Here is a 14,958-nt window from a genome sequence, read left to right on the forward strand (position 1 = left end):
GCACCATGTGGCCAGGTGCTGTACCTCTTCCCTGTAGGCAGTCTCATCGTTGTCACTGATGAGGCCAATCACCGTGGTGTCATCTGCAAACTTAATGATGGAGTTGGATCCATGCACAGGCTTGCAGTCGTGGGTGTAGAGGGAGTAGAGGAATGGGCTCAGCACACAGCCCTGTGGTACGCCGGTGTTAAGTGTGATGGTGGAGGAGCAGGTGTGGCCTGACCTAACATGCTGAGGTCTGCTGGTCAGAAAGTCCATTATCCAGTTGCAGAGGGAGGTGTTAATGTCCAGGTCTCCAAGTTTTGTGGTCAGCTTGGAGGGAATGACGGTGTTAAATGCTGAACTGAAGTCAACAAACAACATCCGTACATATGTGTTGTTATTGTCCAGGTGTGTGAGTGCAGAGTGCAGCACTGTGCATACTGCATCCTCTGTGCTCCTGTTTCTGCGGTAGGCAAATTGATGTGGGTCCAGTTTGGGTGGGAGGCAGTCTTTGAGGTGTGCTAGGACCAATCGCTCAAAGCACTTCATAATGATGGGTGTGAGTGCTACAGGGCGGTAGTCATTTAAGCACATCGGGGAGGAGTGTTTCGGTATTGGCACAATGGATGTGGACTTGGAATCATTGGTACAGTTGCTTGGGTGAGGGACAGGTTGAAAATGTCTGTGAAGACCCCTGCAAGCTGCTCTGCACATGCTCTAAGCACATGTCCAGGAATGCCGTCCGGGCCGGCAGCCTTGTGTGCGTTGATCCGGCTCAATGCAGTGTGGACATCTGTGGAGGTGAGTTTGAGAGGTTGGTGGTCTGCTGAGTGTGTGGTTTTGGTGGCCGTCTCCTTGCTGTCGCTGTTGAAGCGAGCATAAAAGTCATTTAGCTCGTTAAGGAAGGAGACGTCCGTGACCGTTGGAGTGGAGTTGCTTGGCTTGTAGTCACTGATGACCTGGATGCCCTGCCACATGCGTCGGGGGTCAGAGTTGAAAAAGTGTTCCTCTACCTTCAGCTTGTAGCAGTACTTGGCCTTTTTGATGCCCCTTTTCAGGTTAGCCCTGGATTTGCTGTAGGCCTGCGCGTCATCTGACCTGAAGGCAGTGTTGTGGGCTTTCAGCAGAAGTCGCACCTCCTTGTTCATCCATGGCTTCTGATTAGGGTATGTTGTGATCTGTTTTTCTGATGTAACACTGTCAATGGTGGTGTTGATGTAAGTCAGTACAGAGGAGGTATAGATATCAATGTCCGTGTGAGAGCCACAGGCAGCCTGAGAAGCAAACATACTCCAGTCCGTGTGTTGAAACCTGTCCTGAAGTAAAGAGTCTGCTCCAGATGGCCACACTTTGATGGTTCTCACTGATGGCTTCACACGGTTGATGAGGGGTGAATACTTGGGGGTGAGAAACAAAGAAAGGTGATCAGACTGTCCGAGGTGGGGGAGGGGGGTCGCGGTGTAAGCTCCATCAATGTTTGTGTAAACATGGTCCAAAGTTTTGTCTCCTCTGGTGTGGCAGGAAACATGCTGATGGAATTTGGGGAGCACTGTCTTTAATTTGCAGTGATTAAAATCACCCGCGACAATAAAAGCAGCCTCCGATGGAAAACATATTGATGATGGCTTTGTCTCTTACAAATACACAGATTTTTACTTCAAAATAAATGATGGACTGGAGTCATGTGGATTACTTGTGGTTATTGTGATGTTTTTATCAGCCGTTTGGACTCTCATTCTGATGGCACCCATTCACTACAGAGCATCCATTGTTGAGCAAGTGATGGAAAGCTGAATTTCTCCAAATCTGTTCAGATGAAGCAACAAACTCTGATGGCCTGAGGGTGAGTAAACTTTAAGCAAATCTTCATTTTGGGGTGAACATCTTTTAACGGGCCACACAAAATGCATTTTTGCATCTAAAAGCACAAAATGCAGGGTAGAACTCAAGGTCTAGAGATCCTAAATGTTTCTAAAACTATTTTTAATGTGAGCACTGCATTTTTGTTACGGCATGTCATCTGAGATGCTGCAAAAGATGTGACAGCAATGGTCAAACGTCCACCAAGTGTAAATTTACATAGGAAAACATAGGAAAAGCAGTGCAGTAGAATGCAAAAATGCATTCTGTGTGAACGGCCCCTACATGTTTTGTGGGGTTTTTTTTTTGTTTTATTTTTTTTTTTACAGTGAAGGTTATCCATCTTTACAGTACTCTTTGTGCTTGGTTCTAATTTACACAGGTTAGATATATAAATTTATATTTCTGTGCATCTATGTTTTCTAGCTAGCAGAATTTTGTATCAAAGTTAATAGGCCATTTGGACATTAGGGGCTTATTTAAAAACTATTTGACTTGAAGCCATTTTAATAATGTGAAAGCAACACAAGCCTCTCATTGAATTTGTAAAGAAATCTGTCGTTCATGCTTTCAAGAGTGTTTTGGCCATGAGTTTATTGACAGAAAACATCCTGCTTCCTGCTAAAGTTAACCATTATCAGGAATATTGGTTAGCTGACACCTATGTAAACATTTGCTAACCTTCAGCAGTCTATTAGGAGTCTATTATGAGTGCTTTTAATGGTTCTGTACATCTCTCAGAAATGTGATGTGTTATTGAGTAATGATAATCTGATTTATTTGCTCCATTCCAATTTTATTAAATGGAATACTGCAATTTATTCTGTTATTAAAGGGGTCATATGATGCGATTTCAAGTTTTCCTTTCTCTTTGGAATGTTACAAGCTTTTGGTGCATAAAGAAGATCTGTAAAGTTGCAAAGACTAAAGTCTCAAATCCAAAGAGATATTCTTTATAAAAGTTAAAGGGATACTCCACCCCAAAATGAAAATTTTGTCGTTCCAAACCCATAAAAGTTCAGTTCATCTTCAGAACACAATTTAAGATATTTTGGATGAAAACCAGGAGGCTTGAGACTGTCCCATAGACTGCCAAATAAATAATAGTGTCAAGGTCCAGAAAAGCGACGGGAACATTTTTTGTAAGCCAAGAAAACAAAAATAACGACTTTATTCAATAATTCCTTTGTCAACGGTCTCCTCTGTGTCTCTCCATATCACCGTATGCTGCGTATGCTCTTCTGTGTCATCTGCACCACAAGGATGAAAAGTGTTCACATCGCATTGCACGTCTGATGGCAGATGGAGTATTCTGACGACAACTTTCATACCTTTTATTGATCTTGACACTGTTATTTACTTGGCAGACTATGGGACAGTCTCAAGTCTCCAGGTTTTTATCCAAAATATCTTAAACGGTTCCGAAGACGAACAGAGCTATTATGGGTTTGGAACGACATGGGGGTAAGTGATTACTGACAATTTTCATTTTGGTCTGGAGTATCCCTTTAAGAGTCAACCACCCCTACCTAAAATGGCTCGTTTTAACACGCCCCCACATGTCTACATCACTATGTGGGAAGATTTGCATAACGCCACCCAAATGTTCACGCAAAGAAAGAAAGCGTAATATATTTTCTCGCTGTTGCCACCTCGTGCCTTGTTGTGGAAACGCTGTGTGTTTCATTACACCAAATACACAAAATAATGTTCTTTTTAGCAACATCATATGATCCCTTTAAAATAGCTGATTAGTAAGCAATAAAGTAGCAATAAAATAGTTTGTTAGCTTAGCAACATGCAAATGTCAAACTCTGTTGGAATCAACAATGGGTGCATTTCATTTAAAAGTGCCCTATTCCTTTTGTGCATGGTTGAGAGTGATTTGTCCATCCATTGAACCTTATGAAAGCTTTCATTTCTAAAGGCCTTTTGAAGTAGGTTTATTTTGAAGTAGGTTTTTTAAGAACAGTAGATTAACTTAGCATGACGCCAGATATACCAAGGTCATGGGTTCAATTTCAGGCAACACACATGGAAAATAACCTTGAATGCCAAGCACTTGGCTTTGAACAGATACAATGTGTAAATATAGATACTGTTTAGCGACAATAAATAAGTCAAGTCTCCCAGGAAGAGCGCTCACTTGTGTGGAGTTTCAGAGGACGAGCAGGTTATTATATTTTGATTACACATTGCAAACACATGCAACAGTTAATCGTTCACAATTACGCTAAGAACATCCATTAAGAAAGTCAATTTTCCTTTCAGTACGGATGCTGCCTGAAAAGAAGCTGCTTATGTAGGCAGTGAGGCAGCTCATTAGGTTTGGAACAGAGCTGTTGTCTCTGCAAACTAGAACAATACACTATGTGCCAAGGCATACCATGTTACTCAAAATAAAAGTTCAAGAACTCAAATTTCAATAAGTTTTTTGTTTTGTTTTTTTGTTAGTTTTTTTTTTTTTTTTTTGGGGGGGGGGGGTTATATAGACTGTCTTACAGTGCAACTTTTTACATAAAAGCCTACTGCGATCCAGAATATTCTAAATCAGTTATGTTTGTTTTGCCTCTGGTGTATGCAAGGAAATCCCTTCCTAAATAAATCTCACATTATTAAAGAAAAAGTTCACCCTAAAATAAAAATTTGCAGAAAATTTACTAACCCTCAGGCCATCCAAGACGTTTCTGCATCGAAAAAGATTTGGAGAAAAATTTACGATTACATCACTTGCTCACCAATAGATCCTTTACAGTGAATGGGTGCCGTCAGAATGAGAGTCGAAACAGCTGATATAAGCATCACAACAATCTACAACATAGCTCTAGTCCATCGATCATCAACATCTTGTTAAGAAACAGTTCATCATTAAGGAGTTTTAATTTTAACCATTGCTTCTGGCTAAAATACGACTCCATGATCCATAATATTGATTCCTTCAGTGAAAAATCCATCCCTGTTCTCCTATCACATCAAAATCCTGAACTGATTTGCTTGTAAATTGTGCTTGTGCATATTTCTTTCCTGATTCAGACTAGATGACTTTTTCACTGGAGCAACGTTTTTCCAGAAGCAGCGGTTTGAAGTATTATTAACGTCTTAATAATGAATTTGTTTATTACAAACACACAGCTTTTTGACTCACAAGACGTTAAATGATGGACTGGGTGTGTTATGGGTTATTGTGATGTTTTTATCAGCTGTTCGGACTCTCATTCTGACGGCACCCATTCATTGCAGAGGATCTGTTGGTGAGCAAGTCGTGTAATTATTAATTTGGAGGGTGGAGGGGGGGTCATTTTTGGGTAAACTATTCCTTTATTGTGCCGGCTTCTGATTAATCAGTTTGTGAGGAAATCAATCTCTCTAGAAACACCTCTTTCTCTATAATATGCTCACGCTGGTCAGGTACCTGAGCTAATGGCTCCCAAAGTACTTCTGTCAACGAGAGGGCTTCTATTAATTATTCAGTCTCACTGAAACCACAGTGATACCTTTTGTGGTTTTCACAACAGTCTGCAGCCAGTGCTGACACAGGGCAAGTCAGCTTTTAGTGAATTTCCCCCTGGATTGGATTAGAAAAAGGTGAAATTAGACACCTTAGAAAATGTGAAATGTGTTGTAGGCTGATAGACAATGGATGAGAGAACTCGCCTCATTTCAGGTCAGTGAGACTGGGACTAGTTATCACACAGGGCAGTTGTCACATTCTTATTGGGACAAGTTGTCCTAATTTTAAACCATTTAATTACTATTTCTTTTAGTTAAATATATATATAAATTATTAGCTTTAAAAATAGTACATACCTCCCAGGATTCTTGCGCCGACTAACAACTAAACCTAAAAATATTAATAAGAATTTACAAATTGTGAATTCCTGGCATGGAAACTAAATGGAAACTAATTTACAAAATAGGAACATATAAGGAATATAATCGTATATGTATTAAATACAGAATATAAAATATGTTGTTGATAAGAATTTTTTATATGTGAGGTTTAAGTTCATTTCACGTTTCAAGCCAAACACACACACACACACTGAAGGGTCTGGCTGGGTTTGTGGGGAGGGGGCGTGATTCTAGATGGATCACGTGGGATTCTCGCCTAAGTAGGCGGTGACGTTGCAGGGGCTCAGTCAGTCAGTCAGTCAGAGAAGCGGTGTCATTTCAACAGCTGCTTACCCGCCCATCATTTGGGGGAAAGGAGAGGCTTCGCTGTCGTCTACTGCACTTCAGGGTCGTGTTCCGTTTGACCAGGCACAGAGAGGCCTTTCGCTGCCGTTATTCTGACAGGAAGAACCCACAGCCGCCCTACTCTCTTTCCGCCGCTGTTTTTTCCGTTACTTCACTGGACATACCTCATACTCACTGCAGACGCGCGCGACGTAGAATGTGACCGTTAAAGTTATTATTTTTTTAAATTCTTCTTCTCCGCCTCTCGCTGCTGTTTATATTAGCGGCGAAATTACAGGCATTCGGTTTTAAACTGAAGACGGAGCGAAAGTAGCGGTCTCCGTGATAGTACCACAGACAATTCATGGGAAATAAAGCCTAATGTGTACAGCGCCAGGCAACAATAGCTCCTGGAAGATGGAAGGAGGGGTTCGGCTTCACGAATTCAAGATGGAAAACGAAGAAATTAGACTTTCTTGCGAGTAGCAGGAGGGTTTATCGTCGGGTTTTTTGGTAGTGCTGGAGGGAATGATGGCGCGTGGTGTGGGTCGACAGACGGCGCGCGCATATTTCCACTCTGTCACAGAGTGAGGTAGGTCTAATAATGTATAGATATCTCAATATAATATTGCTTTTCCTTAGTCTAATTACTCTGTGTAACGATCTCACTTATAAACCCCATAATGCATACTGAGGAAGACAGTGGAGCAGTGAATAGTTCGACTCTAAGTTGTGTGTAAACAGTGTTTAGATGGCCATGTTTAAAGGGCAATGCAGAAGACTTGCATATCAAATGCTTGAACACTGTCCACACCAGGAGTCTTAAAAATATCAAATACAAATTTCCACCCAAGACCACAGTCTCTGATATTAATTTGATAGCAGATCGACCAACAAAAGAAACAAATGTTGCAGGAAATGCAGCTGCTGCCATGTGATGAAAATGTGGAGAAGTGGCCCAGATCTGGCTTATCTGTGAGGGGTGAGGCATGGACTTTTGCAAAATGACCACCACGCACGGCTCACTGTTGTGTTCGAAAGCACTTTTAAGCTGTGGTGATATTATAAAAGACCAGGTCGGACTTGTCAAGTCTTTCTTCCAGTTGCAAAGATTAAAAAAAAACAAAAAAACATTGTGAGTAAAATGCAAATACAAGCATAAAGACTAAATGTAGTTTTAAAGTAGGGGCATTTTATTAATATTAATGCAACAATTTGTTGCAGTGCATTAAAAGGACAGCACAAAGGGTGGCAGATTGTGACAGTAATATGCATGAATCAACAAACCTATTTGCTGTCATGGGAGATGAAACATCACATTAGTCACATAAGCCAAATTGACATAAAAAAACAAAACAAAACAAAAAAAAAACAATTGCAACAACCTGCTGAAGTATGCAAGGGCCAAGATGTATGCTGGCATGCTTCAAGTGTCTTGTACAAATTATACCACTGTGTTTGTGCGTGTGTGTGCACGTCTGTGTGTTAATTTGGCTACAGTTCTCTTAGCAGAACTGGAGGGATGGTATTCATCTCAGTCCAAGTTATGGATGACAGATGCTCTGAGAATAAAATGCTTTGAGCTTCATCCTCACGATGTGTGATTCATTAAACTCACCTTTCAAAGGAACGTTCGCAAACTTCTAAATGAGGTTTATAGAGACCCTGGCATTTGAGTTATGAATGCAATTATATGTCAAGCATGGCCCGAATGTGTCTCAGTATGCACCATATTACGCATATGTTTAAGCGAGCATAAAAATATGGTGTCATATCAAATATATATATAACACAACCATCAAAGATATGAACAGTGACCATGCAAATTCAGAACCCATGATGAGTGTTTTCACATGGGACACTCAATGTCAAATTAATCATTCCTTCTGAGAGAATCACTAGCACATATGGAGATTAATTGAATCTTGTGTACACTTGTTATGATTGTACATTGCACTTATTGCCTTCCCTATTTATTTTTTTTATTTTTTTTTAATCAGTAATTAATTGATTTGGCCATTATTTGTTTATTTATTTTTGTTGAAAGTAGTATGCACGAATTATGGGGAAATGTTTGTTTGACACTAAACACATTTTACATAAACATAATATGCAAGGCAAATTATTCATCTTTTTAGACTCGCAAATGTGAAATGTCAATGCAAATTTGATTCCTTTTTAGAGAGACATGTTACCTTTCACTTATTAAATTGTAACCAGAATGTACATGGATGCTTGGATAATCAGTAGAAACATCTCAACAGTGCATTGGTATGGGAAATTGTTTTTAAAAAATAAAACCTGTGGGAGCTGTGCATTAAAAAGCTCCTGCATTTATTATTATAGGGTACACTGATTGCTGAATTATGCTGATCTCCATCATATTAACTTTGTTTGCAGGTGTTTCCTATTAGAAGTGTAATAGTCTCATGCTGATTTTCTAATTGCTGACCGCTGTGGCCACATCACGCTCCTAATTTCCTAACTGTATGAAGCAAAAACTGGTATAGCTTAAAACTAAAATGAAAGCAGCTGATTTAGCGAATTCCTCTCCGTCATTAACAAATACATAAATATTTATGTATTCTCTTGTTCCGCCAAACAAGCATGCGTGTGACTTTGGCAAAAACAAAAACACCTAGCACCAGAGTGAGTGCAGTACATAGTGTTCTCTAGTGAGGCTCTCATTACAGGATATCAAATTGATGACAATGGAAACCTTTGGAGCATTTCATTCGCTCTGTTCTGAAGTGTGTTAACCTTTAAAGTAAAGCCAGACTTAGCCTCTTTCCATCTTACTGTAATTGCCCATGCTGGGTGAGCACATTTGGATGAAAAGGTTATCATCCTCTGATCCAGCTGTTGCAACAAAACAGGAAACAATCCACAGAGACAAACATTTAGGATGTAGGTTGAAGGACAGCATGTGGCACTCTCGAAATAGGTACAAAATAGGGCATAGAAATATTTTACAACAATGTCACTGAAAGGAGTCAGAAGGTCACACTAAATGTTAATTGAGTTGTTATGTTATGTTATGTTATGTTATGTTATGTTATGTTATGTTATGTTATGTTATGTTATGTTATGTTATGTTATGTTATGTTATGTTATGTTATGTGTGAAGCCTGTGCATTTTTGCAACCCTGTCACCAATATTTGGGACATGTACAAATACAGTTTAAAACCCTAATTTGTGTGGTTTTATTTTTAACCAGTAAACATTAACACAAATTATACACTACCATTAAAATGTTTGGAGTCAGTCATTTATTTATCTGTTTACTTTTATTCAGTAAGGATGCATAAAATTTGCCAACAGTAACTGTTAAGACATTTATAATGTTACAAAATATTTCTGTTTCAAATTTTATTTTGTATAATCATCAAATAATCTTGAAAAAAGTTTACTCTAAAAAATTAAGCAGCACAACTATTTAAGCACTGAAAATAATAAATATTTCTTGAGCAGCAAATCAACATTTTAAAATGATTTCTGAAGGGTTGTGTGACACTGAAAACTGTAATTATGCTGAAAATTAAGCTTTTCCATCACATGAATAAATTACATTTTAAACTATATTAAAATAGAAAAAAAGTTATTTCATATTGCAATAATGTTTCACAATATTATTGAGTTTATGATATCAAATAAATGCAGCCTTGGTGAAAATAAGAGACTTACTTAAACATTTAAAAACCTTAACCACAAACTATGGAATGATTTCAATACATTATTTTATATATTCTAAATTAAGGCATATATTTCCCATTAATTAAAAAAAAAGAACATTATTTTTGTTATAATTAAAATATTACGGTGCAAAAAAATATTGATGTTATTAAAATAACTTGGTTAACAGGGTTGAATGGTTCATCTTGATGAGTGCAGTCAACACTGCAATTTGTATAAGAAAATGGAATGTAATGGAAGATAATAAATAATGATAATTAGAAAATTAATAGATAAGATTCAATTATATTCAGATATTTAATTAAAATTACCTATTTGTCATAGTATATTAATTCTTTGTCAGATCGTTTATAAAATTTATCTTAAAAAAAAAAGCTTTACAAAATCAAACACCAATTTGTGCCATATTTGTCATATAATATTTATAAGCACTCCCTCCTTTGATGCTCTCAAAACAAACCAGAACAAAACATGACTTTCGAAAAACAAGACCCCTGTTTTACCTTTGTAATTATTTCTTTTCTATTTTTAGATCGTCATTACTGGGAGGAGGTTCTAGAATCTAATAACCCCAGTGTGAGAAAGCAACAGTTAAGAAAGGAAATTGCTGGCAGGGAGGCCTTTCCATCTGGTGCAGTGTTGATAAGTTTAAGGTGGAGGGTGAATAAGGGGTGAGGGCTGTTATCACTCGCAGCTTCTGGCTGCGGATGCTGCAACACTGCTTGCTGGAGCCTGAAAATTCATTTTGACGGATGCTTCCCCTCTTTGACTGTTAGAGTGCATCTGGGTGGGGAGGTGGCTTAGAGGGCCTCTGAGGCAGCAGTGTTCTCGCTGAATGCCATGTTGTGCAAACCTGCAATTTAAACTCTCACGCAGGGCAGTAAAGGTTAGCTCATGATATGCAAAGATCCCCGTTACCAATCTCCCCCACAGTGTTGCCATGTACCGCAAATGCAGGAGACTGAAAAAACATAACGTTAGTGGTGTAGAGATAATATTTATGTTGTCATAAACCTTGGTTGTTTCGAAAATCACCAGGTGATTTTGCAGGTGATGCCATTTACCAACAATACAACTACTGTAGCAGTACACGGCTCATGAATGTAATTTAAGATCTTCTGCTATCCATTGTACTGCGACACTTCTCAGCATTACTCATTGTTTTTCTCTCCTCATTCTTAGATACAGAGACATCAGTCTGAGGAAGCAGTCGTCCTTCAGAAGGGAACTGCCCCAAAGCATGACCGTCTGTCACTGGGGAGGGTCAGAGAAACGCATTCCTGCAACTCTCATGAACAGTTTGTCATCCCTCTCGTAGGTCCACCTGCGGCCCTGAACACACCCATCTGCCAGCTCAGATAACCCTCAGGCTGTTTGCAACACATGTTTGATGTGATTGGTTGTGACCGCCGCGCTTTGCTAAGCATCCCCACTCTACATCATGCAGTGGCGTCGGCGACACTGCTGCCCCATCAAGATGACCTGGAATGTCAAGCGGTCACTCTTCCGCACACATGTAGCAGGCCTTCTCTCGCTGGCCTCACTCTTCGCCCTCTTTCTCATCTACTGCCATCAGGATTTGCTGCAGGGCCGGAGTTGGTTGCGAGACAACCCCTTGGTTTATACCATGCGGGGTTTGCGCCCCCACAAGGAGCGTGCAAAAGGAAACCAAAGTTCACTGCGAAGCCTCTGGAAAGACAATGGTTATGTGCTCCCCAAACCGTCTGTTAACTTCAATTTTAGTTCTCACCAGGCTGAGATCACTGCCCAGGGGATTGTGGGATTGGAGATCTCACCGAGTGGCAACAACTCGAGCACTAACGGCAACACCAAGAGCTTGCACAGGGAAATGGGAGTGGGAGGGCGTCTGGCAGCCCAGCCTTATCACTGGCTGCTTAATGAGCCCTACAAGTGCAACGAAAGCAGTCCCTTCCTGGTTTTGCTAATTGCTGCCGAGCCAAGGCAGTTGGAGGCAAGGAACGCCATCAGACTGACCTGGGGCAACGAGAGTGTGGCCATGGGTTATGGGTTCGTGCGGCTCTTTCTGTTGGGAAGGATACCTAATGCGTATCCTCAGAGCTCCATTGTGGAGGAGAGCTTGCAGTACCATGACATCATCCAGCAGGACTTCTTGGACACCTATTACAACCTTACCATCAAGACGCTAATGGGGATGAGCTGGGTTGCTCGCTATTGCCCGCACGCCCTCTATGTCATGAAGACGGACAGTGACATGTTTGTCAACACAGAATATCTCATCCAAAAGCTGCTGAAGCCAAACATGGCACCTCGGCAGAATTACTTCACAGGCTACCTAATGAGAGGCTATGCTCCCAACCGCAACAAGGACAGTAAGTGGTACATGCCACCAGAACTGTATTCCAGCGAGAGATACCCTATCTTTTGTTCCGGTACAGGCTATGTGTTCTCGGGGGACATGGCGGCAAAAATCTACAATGCTTCGTTGAGCATCCGTCGCCTTCACCTCGAGGATGTGTATGTGGGAATCTGCCTGGCGAAACTGCGGCTCGAACCAGTGCCACCACCAAATGAGTTTCTCTTCAACCACTGGAGAGTGTCGTACTCCAGCTGCAAATATAGTCACTTGATCACCTCTCACCAGTTCCAGCCCAACGAACTCATTAAATACTGGAGTCACTTGCAAAGCAACAAGCACAACCCTTGCCTTAACATGGCGAAGGATAAGAGCGGGCGGCTGCGCCATAGGAAATTGCAGTGGGAAGGTCTTCAGTGATTAGCCAGGGCTCAGGGTGCAGTAGTGTTATCACAGCATGTGCAAAATTCAGCAGTTTATGAGGTAGGGAACAGCACAGTGTTTTTTTGGTATTGTCGATTAAAACTATTTTTTTAATTTCAGAGAGATGTTATGTATTGTAAACTTGTCTTTTTAAAGGAAAGTGAGAGACATCTATGTGTGCAATATCTAGCATGCACAACAAAAACCATCCAATGGCGAAACCTCGCCATTTTCAGGTGCCAATTAACCAGGACATATTAAGAGGTTGCCAAACTTCCTCTTAATGCTAACATTCGCGTGATATTACTAAGGGCCAATTTTATTGAGATCCTCACTGTTTCTGTATACAAAAGAAGAAGAAAAATCAAGAATATCATATGGTGGTGTATCTGTACTGTGACACATTTGATTCTCAATGATGTCCACCTCTGACATTGAGATGATGTTGATTTTTCTATCTACCTAAAACCTGCAAATGGTTTACTATAACCAAACCAAATTAAAAACAATATGTGTAAAAGATAATATATGGAATTTAATTGCATCATAGATGTCAGATTAAAATAATATTTTTCAAACCTTTACATTGACTAAATATACAGGTCTGCCCTTGATTAGGGCAAGTTAAAACTATTTATTAAATGTATTTCTTAAGCATATTTTCTCAGAGGTGTGGTCTCTTCCAGTGTTATTCAAATAATATGACACAATCCAAATAATATGTTACTCAGCCAGAACTGAAACCCAATTTTAAAAGCACATTGCACTAAACAAATACAAGAAAATTCATAACTCACAAATAGCCAATGCAAAGCATGAAAAGTTGAAAACATTTTTTGTTACCTCAGTGACCCCCAACGAAATTGTCATCAGCATAAATCTGATAAAATAAACATGAAAATTGAAAATAATTTACTTCTAATTGACATTTACAGACAGTTGCACCCTTCAGTTGCAAAACTAAACATGTCTTAGTTGTCAAAATTTGCATAATTCATGCAAATTTCAAAACATTATGGGGAAATATCAACATTCAAATCACCATTATGTACTCATTAAATTAAAAAGAGACTTGAAAAATCCCAGAATCAGTCCCCAGATGGAACCGAAGACTAATGCGTTAATGATAAAGTAGATAATGTTGCTCTGGGTCAAAATATATAATTAGTGGGGGGGCTTCACAACACATTTGCAGAGAGTAGTCCAATTAAATTGACGCTGGCAACATTTGAAGGGTTTATTTATCATTTTCATTACTCATTTGTCAGTCTTATTTTAATTAACCGCATATTCGAGTGACTACGATAAGTGCTAGATGCAGAATTTGCACATCAATTACAGGTGACTCAGAAGACATTTCAGTGTACCCTTACAAATCATAAGCACTTGAGTTTCACAATATAACAATTATTGTGGCACAAACCATGCAGCTGCTTCATTTCCAGGCCTATACTTGTTGGAAAACTTAAGTAAATACTAAAAACAGACTTTGACAAATGAAACTGTAACTGTTTTGAAGATAAAAGACGAGACTTTACTTTAGTGTAAGAATGTAACAATAAGTTTTCACGTCACTTTTGCGTTATATAAATATAGTAACAAACAACAGGAAGTGGTAAAGACTTGTTCTTGAACTGCAGTAACTTGAGAATTTCGCAGTCGTTTATTTCATAATGCAGTCATGGATGATGTATCATGTAAAACAGATCATCTTATGGGTTTACTTCTTACAAATCATAAGCAACTGAGTTACACATTATTATGGAATAATGAGTCATTTCATTTCTAGGCCTATACTTGTCCTTGGAAAGTTTAGTTTTACGTCCACCCAGAAATACTACAAACAGACTTTGACAGAGGAAACATAACTGTTTTGAAGATAAAATGTGGAACTTTAGAGTAGGAATTGAAACATTTTACTTGCAGTCTCTTGAGATTTCATATCACTTCTGCCTAATATAAATATAGTAACAAAAAATAAGAAATGCAAAACTTGTTTATGAACAGCAATAACTTGAGAATTTCGGTGCAGTCATTTATCTGTTAAAATATTTTGTAAAACAGATAATTTAATGCATCATATAGACTATAAATAAACCACTACATTTAAATTTAAGAATTGTGCAAATTTTCCAGAGAATCAGGAGATTTCCAGGACCTCATTGCTTTAGACTCTAAAACCATCTGTTAAGAATTATGCTCTTGCTAGACAGAAGTCGATTCGCACAGCAACTTGCAATTCCAGTGCATTGCAATCCGTTAAATCCTCATCTGTTGTTAAGCATTTATCTCCCTCAATTAATAGGAATCAAAGTCATGGCCAAGGGCAAGAGAATATAAAACAGAAGCATCTTTCATTCCGCCGTTCCGCGTCCAATCACAGAGAAAGATTATCACACTTCATCCACAACACTTTGTCCCACAGATTTACCAGAGAGAGAGAGAGAAACAGGGGCGGGGGGGGGGGGAGGGGGGGGGGGGGGGGGGG

At 39.4% G+C, this 14,958-nt stretch overlaps 1 protein-coding gene across 1 annotated transcript; it reads left to right on the forward strand.

Annotated features, from left to right (window-relative positions):
* The first annotated feature begins 5,951 nt into the window (after positions 1 to 5,951).
* Positions 5,952 to 13,127, forward strand: LOC109087383 (beta-1,3-galactosyltransferase 2-like). The gene is made up of 2 exons (XM_042711908.1): positions 5,952 to 6,610; positions 10,895 to 13,127. The coding sequence occupies exon 2, from the start codon at positions 11,154 to 11,156 to the stop codon at positions 12,465 to 12,467; it is 1,314 nt and encodes a 437-aa protein (XP_042567842.1). The 5' UTR covers positions 5,952 to 6,610; positions 10,895 to 11,153; the 3' UTR covers positions 12,468 to 13,127.
* Positions 13,128 to 14,958: the final 1,831 nt, after the last annotated feature.

The sequence above is a fragment of the Cyprinus carpio genome, chromosome A22 (assembly GCF_018340385.1).
Source record: "Cyprinus carpio isolate SPL01 chromosome A22, ASM1834038v1, whole genome shotgun sequence".
Lineage (NCBI taxonomy): Eukaryota > Metazoa > Chordata > Actinopteri > Cypriniformes > Cyprinidae > Cyprinus > Cyprinus carpio.